The 18,924-nt window shown below is 32.7% G+C and overlaps 1 protein-coding gene across 1 annotated transcript in view; it reads right to left on the reverse strand.

Moving 5' to 3' along the window:
* LOC129276821 (ephrin type-A receptor 4-A-like) overlaps nt 1-18,924 on the reverse strand; it is a 46,337-nt gene that overhangs the window by 5,334 nt on the left and 22,079 nt on the right. The window contains exons 5-15 of the mRNA XM_054913226.2: nt 17,118-17,356; nt 15,492-15,555; nt 15,061-15,169; nt 13,015-13,077; nt 10,492-10,542; nt 5,872-5,936; nt 3,883-4,044; nt 2,073-2,320; nt 1,471-1,674; nt 1,132-1,281; nt 323-510 (exon numbers count right to left, since the gene is read on the reverse strand). Coding sequence (XP_054769201.2) covers nt 323-510; nt 1,132-1,281; nt 1,471-1,674; nt 2,073-2,320; nt 3,883-4,044; nt 5,872-5,936; nt 10,492-10,542; nt 13,015-13,077; nt 15,061-15,169; nt 15,492-15,555; nt 17,118-17,356 — 1,543 coding nt within the window. The remainder of the gene's footprint in view (nt 1-322; nt 511-1,131; nt 1,282-1,470; nt 1,675-2,072; nt 2,321-3,882; nt 4,045-5,871; nt 5,937-10,491; nt 10,543-13,014; nt 13,078-15,060; nt 15,170-15,491; nt 15,556-17,117; nt 17,357-18,924) is intronic.

Here is an 18,924-nt window from a genome sequence, read left to right on the forward strand (position 1 = left end):
GAATATGACTTCAAGTATCAACATTTCTTTCTGCATACACATTCATACCCAGTTAAGATGAAGATGAAACTCAGATATGTTTTTCATAAATACCTAGACATTACAATCACTTACTCTGGAGAACTTTCAAATTCATTTCCTGTTATCCCTACTGCTTAAAAAAATTGTCGAGCTGCTGCTTCTTGTGCTCCGTGCATTCAAGGAATCAATTGACCTCACCTTGCATGGTCAAGTGCAGCACACAATGTTGGTAAATCTCTTGCTGATGGAAAACATGCCATGGGGTAATCATCAAAAAGGAATACTTTCTAATGAAACTTACCCATTTTTGGCGAGAGGTCTGAGTGCACTGGGATTCCTGATGAGCCGGTCCAGCGTTGAGACAATAGTGGCAAAGGTTGGACGGTGATTTCTATCTCGTTGCCAACAGTCTAACATGAGCTGATGAATAGCTTCAGGACATTCCATAGGAGGTGGCAATCTGTAACCCTTCTCAACTGCTTTGATTACCTGTCATGGTAGCAATAGAAAGATCTTGCATTAATCCTTTACAGGCCATCATTCCACATCTTTTGGCTTAGTTCAAAGCATGAGTAATTGCCTATTTTCCCCATATATTTATTTGTTGAACAATTATCTCCAAAGTTAGTGCATTCCCTTCTTCTTCACATATACTCCCGAGTTTAAAGGCTAGGAATTTACTGAAATTGAGAAGCTTTTGAAGCTTAAAATAGATGAGAAGTTCTTTATCATTGATGCACAACTCAAAAGGTTATTAACTTATCTGACTTTGCAACATCTTCTTTCATAAAACAATATCAAAACTAAGTCAAAACTAAAAACTAAGTAATAACTGTTCAGAAAGGCATCACCTTTGGAGTTGTATGATGATGAACAGCATTTGTAAAGTACCGTATATCTGTGAAAAACATTCAAAGGTGTCGGCTTCTACAATATGTCACACATCTTTCAGATAGGTCTTTAGTTCAGATTTGAAAGTTTCAAGGTTGTTACAATCCAAGTTGAATTGGCGGAGAATTCCATATACCTGGAGCAACCAAATAAAAATACTTAAGATTTTAGGTGGGTACTGGGCACTTCAAGAATGGATTATTTCTTCTGTATACTTACATCTTGGTTTGGCCAATTCCAGTAAGGTCTTTCTCCATACGACATAATCTCCCACATCACTACCCCAAGGCTCCACACATCACTGGCTGACGTGAACTTCTTGTATCCGATCGCTTCAGGAGCAGTCCACCTAATAGGGATCTTCCCACCCTGAAACACAAACAAATGCAAAATGAGACTTTGACTAGAAATCATCACATTATGAATAAGCAGAAATATGGATAGCATTTAGAGACTGTATAAGGTTTTTTCTAAAAAAAACATATGCACGTCAGAAAAGATTCTTCACTTAGGCTTTTGTGAGACTAGAAGACTTCATCAAGGATTTTTTTAGCTCACCCTTGTTTCATAGGCTCCATCTAGCTCCTTGCGTCTCGACAGCCCAAAGTCCGCTACTTTGCACACAAGATGTTCATTTACCAGGATGTTGCGAGCAGCGAGGTCGCGATGAACAAAGTTCATCTCTGAGAGGAATCGCATTCCGCAACCGATACCACGCATCATTCCCAGGAGTTGGGTCACTGTAAATCGTCCATCATTTTCCTGCAATAACAAAGGAAGGTATCATTTTAACTTTACCACTTTGTATTATGGCAACTATGTCATTTCACATAGTTGAATAAGTACCGTATATCTGTGAAAAACATTCAAAGGTGTCGGCTTCTACAATATGTCACACATCTTTCACATAGATGTTGGCAACTCTTTAAACTGAAATAAATTGACATGACTTTCATAACATCATTGGACATAGAAGTGCACAACTTGAATCTTTATATAGCATCTTCCCCCCCCCCCCTCCCCCCCAAAAAAAGTTCTTGATGATGAACCAAATTCAAACTTTTTGAAGAAACAGATCTGGGGACATAACAATCTTGCTATAATAATGACCATAATATTTGACCTATCTATGACCTATGACATTAAGTTCAGCCACTCACCCGTAAGTATTTATCCAGCGAACCGTTCTCCATGAATTCCGTCACAATCATTGCTGGTCTTGTCCTCGTGACCACACCTAGAAGTTTAATAACATTAGGATGGTCAAACTGACCCATGATAGAAGCCTCTGATAGGAAGTCTGACCGGTCTTTCTCCGTTGCACCTGTCTTTAAGGTCTTGACAGCTACTTTGATAGTTGTCTTGTCTGCTAGAAGCATCCGTCCACTACAAACATCTCCAAACTCACCTTTATTTTACAAAAAAAAGAGGGAGGTAGATGATAAAATATGCAATTCCACACATTTATCTTCAGTTCGCACATAAAAATAGAAATTCTCTCATAAAATTTTTTCAAAATCATTCCAAATGATAACAGAATATGATGAATCATACAATTTATAAATCAAGCTCTTATAAGGCCCTCTCAAAGTGAAGCTCTTTACACCAACAAATATGAAATTAAACAAAAAGTAAAGTGAAGAAACATAAATAATAGGACAGAGACAGAGAGGGGTTGGAATTAAGCTTGAAAAAAAAAATTCATAAAGAGAAAAGAAGAATTAAGAGAGATAGGCTTAACGAAAATGTGAGATTATTGACCTAAAATATTCAAAATATTTTGATAAAAAAATAATTTGCAAAGAAATCTGAGATGGTAACGGACAGGGATGACTTCATCCTTTGACACATTTTCTTTTCCTTGTCAAATCATAACACCTTTCTCCTAGCATGCCATTCATAACGTGACAAAATCAATATGGAAATTGCTTCCAAATTGAAATTCTTCTCTTACCCCCCCCCCCCCATGCTCCCATCAATTTATTAAAGTCAATTTGTTTTCATTTTGGCATGTATGAGAGAAGATGAGTCAGAAGAAAGGTCTCACACCAATGACCTCATTTATTATCTTAACATCAAATCATTTTGATACCATTTATTCACAACTTACTACCAGCTGTATTCCTAATATTTACTTCGTTCTAGATATTGGACATATCAAAAGCTGATAATGATGTAATTATCTTTATCAAATGTATCATCTGGGCATTATGCTTTGGGTGAGAAAGAAAGGGGTTTGTATTGTCCATTGTGGTTTGAAGTAATTGATGAGACTATTCGGGTTGACTAAGATTGTGTAACAAACAATTTAGTTCTTTACCCCATTGACTACTGAATTAAGCAATTGACATACGTTACATACAGGGGTCATGCAGTTCCAGTAGGCGAAGGGTGAATATTTTGTACCCATCTTACTTAAGTGACATAGGATAACAGATATATATGAACATATATGCATGAAGGACAATAAAACACTATAATACCAACACATATACTACACAGTAACTTTCAAAATAGCAATGCTGGTTTATATGACATGTTTCATTAACGAGCAAGCCCTCTGTCTTTTATACAATTCTGGTTACAATATTGACAATTTCAAACCAATGTGTGAAATCAGTGAGTAATAGAATAACAATTACTTTGTATACAGCAGACTGTGATGAGTAATATGAATTATTTTCCAATCAAAGGATGGTCACACCCTCAAGGCTCTTATAAATTAAGTTTAAACTTACAGTGCATACGAAGGACAGTTTTGTTGAAGGGGGGGGGGAGGTGAAGCTGATTAAGGTTGATACAGTGTCCTTTAACTCTTTATTGATATATTTGTATCAAAAAAATTCCATAAAAACGAATGAGAAGAATGTGGTAAATCACCCCTTAAAAGTGACAGGATTTTATAAAACGGTACAAAATTTCCACCAATTGTTTAATAAAAACATACGTAAATACAAGAAAAGTACTAACCTCCACCTATGACTTCAAGGATTCTGATCTGCGATGCATCAATCTCGGTAGCAAATTCCTTGACAGCCTGGTTAGGGTCTTCATAGGTGAATGGATCAACGTAAGTCTTGACCTTCTTGATGTGAGGCGGCAGAATAACTGTTGAGTGACCAAATGTGATTGCTGGTCATCATAAATGATGTCGAAAGGGAGGACGATGTGGGGTATGATGAGGAAGATGGTGAAGCACAGCATTAAGTTGTGAAGAGGAAGGGGGGAGACAGGTAGCGGTGATAGAGATAAGAACAAAGAATGAATGTTAGTAGTGGTGATGAAGTTATTAAGGCATTAGTGACAAATAATTATCAAGATAGAAATGTTAACTCAAGAGATAGGAATAATTAAAGAATGTTAGTTATGATGAAGTTTTATCAGCATCAGTGACAATTATTATCAGAGATAGAAATGTTATTAACACATCATTAAATATAAGGGGAAAAAAATAAAAACCAGATGAACAAAGAAAAGGGATGGTTGGAAAGAAAGTGGATAAGATGAAGTTGATGATAGAGAAGAGGAATGTGAAAATGGAGATGAGGATGGGAAGAATTTTAAAAAGAAAAAGAAAGATAAAGGGAAGTAACAGATATATGAAATAAATGGTAAAGCAATGATGACCAGGTATAGGTATGCAATATCAATTAAGAAGGTGAAGATGGAGATTTTAGACAAAGATGCAGTAGATTAGAGAGAGAATGAAATGAGAAACGAAGATTATTAGTATTTCAAAACTTTTTCAAAGCAACGCTGCAAATTGTTAATCAAGCAATTGGTCTGTTTTCGCAAGTGCACATGAGAGGTGGTCCCTACTTCTATAACATTTTCAAGGGCTTTATTGCAGGGAGCTGAATATTTTTCGGTTTAATGTGGAAATATGATCAAAGTATCTTCAGAATCCCCTTTTTTTTCAATTGTTTTTTTTTGGTGCTCTTATAACCATTCTGTACTGTGGTTTGATAATCCCCAAATAATTTTGTTAAAATCAATACAAACAGAAATTCACATTTTAATCATCTCCATGGATATGATTCTAGCCTTAAAAATAAGGTTATTTGAAATTGATTTGAGTTTTTGTATAAAAAAAAAAAAAAAAAAAAAAAACTTTAAATTGACAAGCATGCATGGGATTAATTGATGTAGAATTAGTATAACAGGATTCCAAACTCAAATGCATTTCACATGATACACCAGGGGTGACAATCTGGGATATATTTCAATATGATGACATTTTAACCAAGTTTTACAATGCTAATGAGGGATTTATTTAATGGTGTGTTCCATAAACTAAATACAGAGATTACAGTTATTTTGGAAGATATCAATATAGATCTGCATTATTCTACTTTTTGGTTTGATTTCATCATCCTATCATATAAAAACTGTAACCAAAGGCAAACAGTATTTGATGTATTATCATATAAAAATGATAAGAAGGTTATGGAATAATTAAAGACAAACAAGTATAATAGTAAAACTAACCATAAAAGGTGTTCTGGATTAATCATAGAGAAAGAGTAATTAAAGTATTATTTGCCTCCTCTTAAGATTTGAAAAAATGAGCCACTTGTCAATCAAACATAATTTAGTCTAGTGACAGGTTGGAATAAAATAAATCATGCAAAGTGATCAATTTCATCCACAATAATTCATACAGATTAATATTACTTTTTAGTATCACCTCCATTTAAATAGATAATACTGCATCATTTTCAATCCCATTGCATAACTTATTTGAAAGTCATGACAGTGATGCGCAGCAGCTAGAACTATTAATATTAAGTGCTATTGAGATTTTACAAATCATTATTATAAAAATTAAAACCTTAAAACTTTATAAGCAAACATACCTAGAATACACATCACACAATATTGAAAATCAAACAGAAAATATTGTTCACACATCCAGCTAAAAAATTATCACTACAAATGACTTTTTTTTTTCAAGCTTACCTTCACCATTTGTGCCGTTGGCATATATAAGATGGCCATTTTCTGATGGAGGTACTTCCTTTTTCCTGTTAAGTAAAAAAAATGGGAAACAAAGATTTATAAATAAAAAAATAGGCATTGATTTTATGAGAAGTTTTGTTCCATGTATTTCAAGCTTGAAAAAAAAAATCAAGTCATAGAATATAAAATGTTTACTCCTTGAATACCATATTCAGCAGCGTAATTTACAGTTCTACTGTTTTAAAATGATTATTTTCCTAATATGAAATATATAATATGACTATAGCCTTAAAATGGTTTATACCTCTATGTAAAAAAGAGAAAGATAGGAGAGTTTATTTAGAATAGTCAGTTGAAGCTCACATGTTTTATTTCTTGACTTTGCTTTACTTCTTGTATTTCTTTATGAAATATATAATATGACTTATAGCCTTAAAGTGGTTTATACCTCTATGTAAAAAAGAGAAAGATAGGAGAATTTATTTAGAATAGTCAGCTCACATGTTTTATTTCTTGACTTTGCTTTACTTCTTGTATTTCTTTATGTTACCAAGACTCAAGAAAAATGAGGAGAAAATGAAAGACCTCAGGGGCAATTTAGCTTGCTTTCTAAGACCGATTTAGCATAAAATACTCATTTGGAGGCTTTTAAAAGATGTGAATTTCATGGAAAAGAGCCTGCTCTTGGCTGGTTAATGGCAGGATATACAAGGCTGCTAAAGGCATTCTGGATAGAATGTTTGATGGAGTGCGCTGGTGGTATATATCTAAAGCGTTTATGCATCAATCAGGAATTACGGCTAATACGGAATATATGAGTATGTTCTGGGAGGAGAGGGGAGGGGGAAGGTAGAGAGGGAAGACAGTGACAAAGGAAAAGAGAATCATGAAGAAAAAGGCAAATTAACTAGAGAGGAAAAATGGAGAGGAGTGACAAGAAAAGGAAAACACAGAAAGTGTAGAAAGAAGATAAAGGAAAAGAGCAAATGAGAAAGAGGGAAGAAAGATAAAGGGAAAATTAAGATTGAGAGAAGAAAAAGATTGAAGAGAGAGAAATAGGAAAGGGAATAGAGTGAGAAAGAGAGAGTTAGAACAAAGAGAGGAGAGAAGGAGGGAGAATAAAATGAGAGAGAAAGGATAGAGCAACTGGATATTTAACTGGTTTCAACTTTTATATTTCTCCCAAATTTACCTCAATTGTTTTCAATATTCTTCATTCAGGTTGATACCAAAAAAATCAGAGGAATCTTGATAGAGGTTATCATATTAGCTTCATGTACAATATACACACTAATACATTTTATTCATGGAAAAGGCAAGTATTTGGAAGAGATTTTTTTCATCTAGCTTTCCAAAATACAACTGCAAAATCTTTTATCAAGTTGCATTTGGAACTAAAACAATTTCCTCTCTGCTCATAACCTTGATAAATACTGCCAGTGCTGGAATTTTTTTAAACATTCCACATAAACGAGCGAGCGAAAAAGAATTTTCAAAGCGCTGGATGATCTGATCATCTTTCAACAAAAAAGTATATTAAATCAAGAAGTGAAGTCATAAATCATCTTCAATATTTAATCAAGGAAAAAGATGTTTTCTACCAAGAGAAGGAAAAATGATCCAGGATAACAAGACGAATAGGGATGTGAAATATTAAATATATACCACAGGGTTATAGTATCATATATTCACTACCATATTACATGTGAGAGAGGGAAAATTGACAGTAGTAAATCACAAGATCTATAACAAGTTAGTCCCTTTGTAACCTTAATATGAACTTCAAATTAAAAATGCGGAGTCTGTGAATATTCCTGCAATTTTTTTTCTGTAGAATGGAAATTCAAGTAGAATTTGTTTGCAGAACTATCTAAGATATCTTACCAAATTGCAAGGCTTGGGAAAACTCATGGAAAAAATTCAAAATAAATAATATTTCAACAATTTGGGGTGCTTTTGTGAAATTATGTGGATGTTTGGCTATGCACTGTGATGAACTGATCAGAATGTCTGTTTAACAAGAAAAACTAACATTTTGCTACATTTGCTGTGCCAAAAGACATAATTGTTGCAGAGAGCTAAAAGGACGATTATATTTTAAAGCAATTTTCTTTAGCTGAGCTAATTATTTTCCCTTTTTTTCCATCAAATAAAACATAACATTAAAGAAGAATTATTAAAATGGACTACACGAAAATGTCTTGTCACTTATAATTGGTTTAATGTGAAAGTTATCATTATTTCACTGGCAAAGTAACAAAGTAATGAGACCCAAAAAGATAAAATGTGCGACTGGTTTTGTTTTGTTTTTTATCTGCACAAGATTTCCATGTACCTATAATTTTTTCTCTCTAAGCTACAAATCCACTGCACCCCCCAAAAAAAACATGCAAGAGGGCATCATTATTTCACATAAAGTGACATCTTTTTAGCTCTCAGCTTTACATACAAAACAACAATGATACACATTGAACACTTCATCAAACTGTGTGCCCTCAAAAATTCAGGAAAATTCATTATTAACAAAATGCTTGAAAAAGGAGAAGTACTAAAACTTGATTTGTATACATTACATTTCTATAATCACAAAACTATTGTGCATTGCTACTCAGTGGAATGTAAGAAAAACATAAATATTTCTAGGCATGCAAATTCATTGCTAATAACGTTGATATAAAATTTGTTACTAGTAATCTGCTTTATGAGTGAAAATTGTACTTTTTTCTTTTTCTTCTCAGGAATTATATTATTTTAAAACTATATATGAATTACATGTACATTTTTTCTAATCTATATGCAAAGGTATATTTACAACTATTTATTTAAAAAAAGGAAAATTCTAATATAAAAAATCAAAGATGGAAATTATATAAGTCTAAAACATGAATATATTTCAGCTTGAAAGTGACTGCTTTTCAAATTCAAGGAAAAGTTTTTAAAAATCAACTAAAAAAATGCTTAGATGAACAATCAATAAAGAAAGAATATGAAATAATATGCAGTTGAGAGACATAATGAAATTGATTTTTTTTAAAGAATAATCAATTCCCAAACATCAGAACTGCCCAATGGAATTACCCAAATAAGTGGAGATGATATTGGTCAAATAACATGTTCCATGAACCATATTGTATAGATATGATAAAAATATTACCAAGATATTGACAGAAAATGGTTTTCACATCTTGTGATATTGTTTTTCAAAAACAAAGAATTATGAATTACCTATCTTATAACATTCTAGAAAGCTGTTTGAGCATGTACAAACACTTTCAAACATGCATCAGTGATTTCAAAGGTAATTTGTTCAAATGAGTAATTGTTTAAATTTCCAACTAATTCTCAAAGATATAAATAAAATTGAAAACAATACATTTAACAAATTAGGGAAGTTCATTATGTAGGATTAATGTTAAATGCAAAATTGGTGGAATGTGTGAATACAAACCAATCATTACTTTCAAATAAATCAGAGCATTAATACTTTAGAATGAAAAAAAAATATGTGAACTTCCCTATTTTGCCAAAATCACACCACGGAAACAGACTCTGGACCGACCAAATCTATTACATTTAATTGCTATCATTGGTCAGTATGGAGTCAGTTTCGTTAGTGCAACTGTAACATTAGATAGCATGAAATCTGTTGAGGGAAAGATTATACAAAGGTTAAAGATCAGTTGTGGTCCTTCTAAAACATGAGGGTAACAAAATAATTCTGGGGTTACTCTAAATGGTTTTATGATACTATTAAATCAAATAGGAAGGGGGTCCACACAGGATTTGGGGTGGGGTAACAAATCAAATCTGATGAAGTTAGTGTTTTTGTTGGTGTGTGTATATACAAATATCATTAGTTAGTATACAATGAATCATTAATCAGAGATGTGCATTTGGTGTGTGTTATAAGAATGAAACAAAGAAAAAACAGCAACACGCAAGAGAATGAATGGGTAACAACAGGCAGTGAGGAAAAAGGGAAAAACACAAAAAACATGCATATTTTGACATTGAGATAATTATTCAGGATAAATGGGCCGCAAGACAAAGCAAAAAAAATATCAATAAAGGATATTTGAAAAGCTGAAAAAGCATTTTCGAATAAATCATATGGCTTATATGACATCCTGTTATAACAACTCCTAATAATATACAGCCATTTTAAAAATTCTGGCAAAAGTTATGTCAAAAGGTCTCAAAATCATGATAAACTCCTTATCAATTAACAAACCATAAAGTTGCTATTGTATTTGTTATTGAATGTAAACTATAAGTATATAGATCATGAAAATACAGAGTAGATATGACTTTTTTGAAGAGAAGCTGTCTTGGAGGAAAAAAATTGTTGAAAGAATGCAAGAAAATGCAAATTTTGTCAAAAGGTCTTGTGATCAAAATTAAAATTTAGAATCACAGCTTTCACAACATTTTAATAAAAGTCACATAGACACATTCATAATTGTTTCTAAATGAAGATTTTGTAAAATGAAAAAAAAAATGCATGACAGGGTGTCACAAAAACCATAAGATTTACAAAGGTGAGAGAATATAGGTAAAAATATCAATGATTTTATTATTCATGGGAGAAAAAAACGAAGAAAAAACCTCTTCTCTCATTACCTAGGAGGTAGAGTGGATATCTGATAGTACAATTGCTGCTTGGCCTTCCATCTGAGGGGGGAGGAGAGTTAATAAGTGGAAGGGACAGAAACAAGTAATCACAAATCAGTTAACAGTGAGTACATTAGCCAAACTCACTCCCTCTGCCAGTGGTGACAAACCATAGTTGGTGGTGTATGGTGGATGCAATGAGCAAAATGATAACGGAATTTGGTTGTCCTTTGGTGTGCAGTGTGCAACAAGTGGCAGTATCAGTTGGTTATTTCAGTGTGATTTCAAACCATTAATATGCAAACAAACATTAGTTTGGACTGTGTATTGTGCACATATACATTCTATTGTCAACTCTAGCTGACAAAAATCACAATAACAATATTCTCCTAATAATAATCAACATATTCCTAGAATAAGAAGTCCCAGACATCATGATTTAATTCAATCTATAAACATAGATACAATGTGATTTTAAAATCAAGAATCAAAATACATTGTATCACAGCTATTGTTTTGATTAAATCAATTCATATGAGCTTCTTAAAAAACATCTTACAAATAGTTTTGATCAGTTCATATCTAACAGAGATATTGGCAACTCTGAAAAGAAAAATAATTGTCAATGTAATTGACTCCAATATTTGTAAGAGGGGGTATTTTCTTTAAAATTTCATGTTAAATGATTAAGGTAAAGGCAATCTGTAAGTATAAACTAAGTCTCTATCGAAATCTCCATTACAATTTCATTTGGCTACTTATTTTTCAGTGAATTCTTTTGACACATGATTTTTTTTAAATCAATATTTAGCTACACAGGTCCTCAGTGTTAGTGAGAGAAGTTTCTACATTCTTGTTTAGTTACAAAGCAAAGCTGGCCATACATTAATTGCAGGTAACATGTTAATACATATGACTGTCCGGCTCAATGACTTTGAATCAAATATCTAACAATTCCTGAAGTTGATATGATTATATTATCAGAGGAAATGAAGGAATATTAGTTGGAAAGTTCGCATCATCACCCAATACAGTACAACAAATATAACGACAGTCTTCATTGTTAATGCTACACTCTAAATTCATGGATTTGAAATGATTCCAGATAGGCTCTAAAAAGTGAATAGTCAATAACTCAATTAAGATTTGGATTTAACTTCAAAATTTGATTATAAATCGATTTGAGTTGAAAGAAATATTTAGAATTTAAATCTAAATCCAAAGTATTGTTGAATTTCATCAACAGCCAATCGGGTTTAATTTCAAAATCCTGTAAATTAGAGTGCGAAAGCTTTTATGACACATGCATATGAACAATGTATTTCATATTAAAGTCAAGTACCCATGCATATGCATGCCTGATATCTATAATGTACATGCTAGTTAATCATTACAAAGCATATCAAACATATAACATGCAATCACTTTTAAGCAAAACATGCAATATTAAGACCATGCATTATCTAAACAAGGTCATGCTTGTCAAGTTAGTAGACATGCTTCTTAGACATTAGACAAAACAAATACATGCTCTCACACAACATGAGACACAGGACAAGACAAGACAAAACAAAAGGACATGATACAGTGTTTACATACAGAGGACAATAAGTATTACAGTTGGATGTGGGGAGAAAGTTTCATAATATTATGCTATTTGTCAGTACTCCTGAATATAGATATATTGTTGTGATGGTTAAATATGTCTGCTGTGATAAGTGACGTGAGGGTTACGTGACTGTAGAGGGCAGTATAAGCAATTACAATGGACGGTGAATCCCTTGAATAAAACAAAAAAATGAATCCTCAGGGAAAAAAATGAATCCTCTGAAGAAAAAAGTGAATCCCAAATGAGCTGGGTGAAAAATTTTGAGAGAAATATCATATCTCACACACACACTCTCTCTCTCTCTCTCCAATTAGAACACACTTTAGACTATAAAGTGAATATATGGTATCAATCTCTATTCTATTCAGTATGTTTGAATATCAATGAAACTAAAACTACTAGATCTAGAAGAAATACTAAATAATAGAATATCATTGTTTTTTAAAATCTATTATAATCACAATAAATGTAAGGTCAATCTATTTTCCATACTTTTTAAAGAGTTTCTCAAAGAGCTAATGTAAGTTTCATGCTTTACCTACGAAATTACAGAAGAAAATTGTAAAAAAAAATAATTTAAGAATAGAAATCCCTTCACCAAAATGAAATCATCACACCCTAACTATTCTCATATAGGATTAGATAGGAGTGAATGTAAAAAATAAAAGCACAGAAAAAAAAGTTAAATAAAAGAAGTGAGCTAAAACTTGAATGAAATAAAAGGTTTCACCATTTATAGGTCAAAGGTCAAATTATAATAACATTGAAAACAGTGTCATCAGGTCTTAGCAGCCACCATTATGCATTTAGGGGGTTTAAATGAAATCATACTGAGAGGGGCATGGGTTGTGACATTATTTTGATGTTTTATCACACAAGGCGTGAGCTGCCTGTTTGAAAGTCTGATAATGATCATTATTTACCGAGTATTGGAGGCGTCGGGGCCTGTATGAGACAAGCCCTTTCTCAACTGTTTCAGGGATTTTCTGGGGTAATGGAAAGAGAGACACATAGACAATACACATCAGAGAGTCCACACCAAGAAGAAATATCACCATGCAATTATAAGGCAGATTCTTACTCAGAGTTTATAATTCAATTTAAATCCAACATTTGATATACCCTGTTTTGTTCCATTTAATAACCGATCATGCAAACCGTTACGCAAATCATTATTTTTTTCAAATCATTAAAAAGCACATGAAGATAAAATCTGAAATCATGACTTGGCCATGCATCTTGTACTCTTTGTCAATTGAAATTAAAAATAAATTTTTAGTGAAATTTGGTGATTGAAAAACATGTCTGCCTTGTATTTAAATAAAAGTATCAAAATTCAAAACCTCATACTATATTGACAAAATTTGAAATATAAATCAACATTTCTAGCTTCTAATAATAAGATATGTAAATACATGCACAAGCACATGAACAAATGCACATGCACATAACTGAAGATGACATTAAACCAACTTAATATTAAATTATTTATATAAAACATGCAATTTAGAAGCTAGCTGCCACAACCAAGGTAACAAACAAAGATCAATTGAACATTTACATCAATACTTTGACTAAACAAAAAAAATCTACCCAACACTTTGCTCTTTTATACAATTTATCTTTCTCACTTTATTATAAATGATTGTAAAAGGTATAGCAAATTTCATTATTGCATTATTGGTCCAAAATCATGAGAACATAGAAGAAATATATATATATTTGGTTAACCAAGTTATTTAATCTCTTGGTTTTGATTTTACTTATCATATTAATTGAACTTGTTACATTTATTTTTTTTAAAGAGGAATTTGCAACATACATGAAAATTTCATTTGTTTTTCACAAGGGAACAGGAGATGGGGGTTTAGACAGACACAGAGGTATATAATATTGGAAGGTATTAGTATAAGTTTGTGATGAATGAGTGTGCATTTTTTATCTTGTGAAGGGGGAAGGCGGGGTTGCTTTAGTTTGGTTAATGTGATATGAATAACAAGGGAAGGAGGGAGATTAGTATATGAGGACCTAGCTTCAATTTGAATATTTCCTTTAATATTAATAATCATATCCCACCCTTTAAAACATATGTACGTCTTTTTTATCTACTTGTTGGGAAAAGGGTCTGCATTCAAAATTTCAGCCTTAACAAATACTGCATGCTTACTTTACTCGAAATGCAATGAAAAATACAAAATTTCATGCCTTTGGAATTATAAAAGTCAAAATCATTCTTTTCTTAACACAACAAGATACAGGACAATAAAAGAAAAATGAAATTCCAGCAAAGATAGAACACAGATTAACACAGATACAGTAATAATTCATTTTCAAAAATTAGTTTGTTCCAGATGCTTTTTAATAAGTAAATTAAGTGAGAAATGCCATATCATTTTATACTCTCGGACTTGCAGCTTCATTGCAACATAAACATTATTCATATGCCAACATCGCTTTTGCTACATAATATACTCAATTTGGCAAAAAGGAATGAAATTCTTGCTGTTTTAAACACTGCAAACTTGTATTAGGGGGCAAAAGAAAAAAATCAATAAAACTTTTTAAAGTTAAATCCTGGGAAAGAAAGTAGAAAAATCAAACTGCACAGCCCACATCAATGCAGTTAATTAGAAAAATTAAGTTAACTGCCAACCAAACATTAAAAATAAAGAGTGAGAAGTGTGTTTCACACATACTCAGAGGGGGGGGGGGGAGTGTTATTCTGTTTGTCATTTATTTTCTGGTCCTTCAAACATTACTAGATCATAGAGTGCTAAGTTCAGTCCCTATTTAAAGGCGTTAAGAATCTTCCGGTCATTTCAGTAACATTATACTGTGTATTGTACACAGCTATAGGGGTAAAAAAAATCCTGTGAAAATGGGGAATATACATACATTTCATTTGTTATAAGTGTTGAAGTTTGTTCATAGTTCAAAGGTCATTGCTTAAAGGTCATAGGGTTACATACCTTCTCCAGAAGACAAGGAAGATGACCACAGCTACCAAGACGACAATGATAAAGATGGCTGATACTGCTGCTGCTAGAATGACTGTTGGCACAGACTGACCTCCAGAACCTGTAAAGGTCAACATAATGAATATTCATATAGGGATATTAGTGAAGTCAAATAATGAATATTCAGACATTTTAACTACATGTATGTAAAACTACATAATTACATCAATTGAAAGAAACAAATATGCAAGATGGTTTGAAGATTTTTTTTATTTCAAGCAGAACATATCGTACTTTTTTTATACATACAAAAGCAGAAACATATATAGACATATAAACCTTATTTTCAATGAAACATAACCTGCATAGTACAACATGAAGAAGATAAATGTAAGTTATACCTAATAAACCCTGTTCACACTAAAAGATAAAGCTGGACTAACCTGATGTAGTAGCTAATACTTGTTGGCTATAGGCACCTACCCCACTTGCAGTATTGGCTGCAACCTGTAGAAACAAAAACAACAGAAGACCATTAATATTATATATATCATTAGAGTGATAGACTAGCTGCTTCTAGCATTCATATTACACATTAAACTATTTCCACTGAACTGGTTTCAAGAAAGTATGGGTAATTACTAATTTGTTTAAGTACTTGATATGCTTGAACAAGACTACAATGGAAAACAAAATAGTGCAGAGCTGTTTTAAAAAATAGTTTATTTTCACTTTCTCAGTAATAATACATTTTGTGATAAAAATTAAACAGCATAAGTTCAGCTGTGGCTGTGGTTATTTTGTTCAGATATTTGTATTCATCTCTCTCTGTCTCTCTCTCTCTCTCTATCTCTGCTTCTCTTTCTCTTCATCAAGCAAGTCAATATAAACCAGAGCAATAACGAATGGAAACATGATCTCAAAAATTGATTTTTCTGAAATAATTGAAGATATAATGTCCAAACAATTGATTTTATCTTGAATAATTGAGTGGTGTACATTTCTAGACTCATTGATTTCAAGGCATACGTTGAATGAATTATCCTTGGAAACTATTTCATGATCAAGCGCACTACATGTGTAATTGAAACTATACAACTTTAGCGACAAGAATCCTTTGCAGGCCTTGATATAAAATGTTCAAAATAACTCTTAAAGAGAGAATATTGCTTACTGTAGCAGAATTCTCACTCAATTATAATCAATGCAACCAATATTCACACATAGAGACACCATGTATTAAAAACTAGCAAAGGAACATTTCTTCTATCAGAATTATTATATGCACTCCTATTATTATTCAACTTAGAAATGTCAAATTGGTAATATGGATATAAAGAAGAGAAGCTTCTGTCCATAATAAAAACCCCTGACCTTTACAGCATCTTAGTCTGCTTTGATTATGAAGTGAGAGAGTGGAAAACATTGAAGCGTTTTTTAGCAAGGATGTTACAAATATTGGCGGTTGAAGACGATAGCTCATAAAAGTAAAAAGGAAATCATAAATACAGCTCCACCCACAGACGGGCTCCTAATCCTTGGATGTATTGTTAAGGTACAGTCGACAAAAGACATTTAAAATGCAAAATGTCACTTATAAATTATCTCTAGACAAGATGGCTAGAAAGCCTGAATCAGGATAAGAATTATGTTTTCCACAATTCAAGGAAAGCATTAATCATGTAGAGGTGTAGTCATCTAATCGATATTCCATTTCCTATTGGCAGTCAATGTTCCATAATGCTAAATGCTAAATTTGTCTACTTCCCATTCCCTATAATTTGTAACTTGTTTTTAATTTTTCTTTTTTGAATAATAATGCACATGTCTCCTTTCTGTATTTCACATGTTTATGGTGAATGAAAATATAATTAAAGTTGAATAGAGATCACTGTTTAGTGTTGTGGCTGGTATACATATCATCCAAACTCTCTCACAAGCTTCAAAACACTCAAGGGAACAGTATGACTTACCTAATTTGGACTCAACAACAGATTTTAACACCAAACTTAAAGGACCAACACCAAACACCAAGATTCAAAGCATACCAATGTACCATTAGTGCTTACCTCAAAGACATATTCTGTTCCTGGTACCAATCCATGCACCGTGGTTTCCTGAACCTCTCCATCCGTTACACCCTGGTAATGGTACTTGACATTCTCCTGGGTCTCGGCGCTGGTACGGTAAATCACCTGGTAGTTTGTGATTTCACCATTTGGAAAGAGAGGCTGGCGCCATCTTAGTTTGATTGAATCGTCATTGACATCATCCTCTACTACCTTCAAGTCTCGTACAGCGGAAGGCACTGAGAGAGAGAGAGAAAGAAACAATTCAAGATCAATGTCTGGCAAATAGTATTGAATGACCACTGAATGCAAAAATGATTAAAGTGAACATTGAATACACATAGATAGAATGTTCCTCTTGAAATCTGGCGCTGCAGAAGCCATCGAAGACTGGAGGGGTTTCACTAAAACAATATTAAACATATAAATTATAAATGAAGTGTCATTTTTTCAGTAAACATTTCATAATAAAGTGGTATAAATCAATCCAAAAAAAAAATCTTATCATATTCACTAAAAATAACAATTTTGGCAAATTAAAAAATGAATTACAAGAAAGAAAAGCATATCAAGACTAAGTTTTTCCTACAGTGAAAAGAACACAAATTTCATATTATAACAAAGGTGGTTTAACCGCCAATCTCTATAAACTGCTGCAAACCAGTAAAGAGGATCCGATTCCACATTCCTGATGCCTGAGATAAGAAAGCATTTACTCCCCTAAATTCTTTGCCCGAAACTTTCTCCTCAAAAACATCAATTATTGGCGAATTTACTTCTCACTCGACAAGTCCATCCTCAGCTAGGTCGTTAGACTCGGTTCGTTTCTCAATCTCAGATATAGTTACCAAATGCAGAAATGCAGGTGTAGCATTGCTGTCTTTTATTAGACGATAGACGCCTTGGTATCTCATGTATTCAATAACAAATGCTTGATGGTGTAAAGAGATGCCTCACCAAAAGAGTATAACTGTTTAGTGAAAAATTTATACTGTTTTTTTTTTTAGTCCTTCCTTTTGTTACTATGTATGATATTTTGCATGTTTTTTTACTTATAATTTGACTGTTGCAAATGTCCCCATTCTTTACCAGAACTTTTTTTTTATCTGAAAACAACTATGGGTAAAAGTCATTCTTTGGTATACTTTAAATCCAAACTTAGTAATGAAAAAAATATTAGTAGGTTTCACGGTACACCACGTATCTTTCTTGGGCAAGTTTCGAAAATTGGGCACGCAAAACCAACGATGACCGGAAATGCCGTCAGTTATCATTCCCGCTATGATTAGCATGAATGACAAAAGCCACTTCCATGAAATATTGCTTTTCTTTCACTGTGATGGATCAGTATGTCTGAAAACTAGTAGTTATCATTCTCTCTTGTAATTAAAATAAAATTTTAACAAATTATATTTTCCAAACTATGATGTTCTTCATAAATTGATGCCAAAATGACTTGTCTTCAGAGTGATACGAGTAATGATATCCATAGCTGTATGAATGACAGAAGATTCTCTGACATGCCTGGATTAGAAAAGTTCTCACACTGATGAAAATGATATCATCGTAGGAATTCAAGTATTTTCCATTTCCGTCAATAACAACTGACCCCGAAACAAAGCTCGGCACATCTGGATTCAATAAAGGGAGCCCTCGTTCTGACACTCTCCTGCATACACAGAAGCTATAAGGCGAACTTTGATTGTCATTATCATGGTAGAATAAAAGTAGAAAACACATCCAAAATGACCTTGGAATAACAACAGTTCTCATCATTCTTGCTTGATTGAGTAGTTGACGCCAATGG

The sequence above is a fragment of the Lytechinus pictus genome, chromosome 14 (genome assembly GCF_037042905.1).
Source record: "Lytechinus pictus isolate F3 Inbred chromosome 14, Lp3.0, whole genome shotgun sequence".
NCBI classification, from domain to species: domain Eukaryota; kingdom Metazoa; phylum Echinodermata; class Echinoidea; order Temnopleuroida; family Toxopneustidae; genus Lytechinus; species Lytechinus pictus.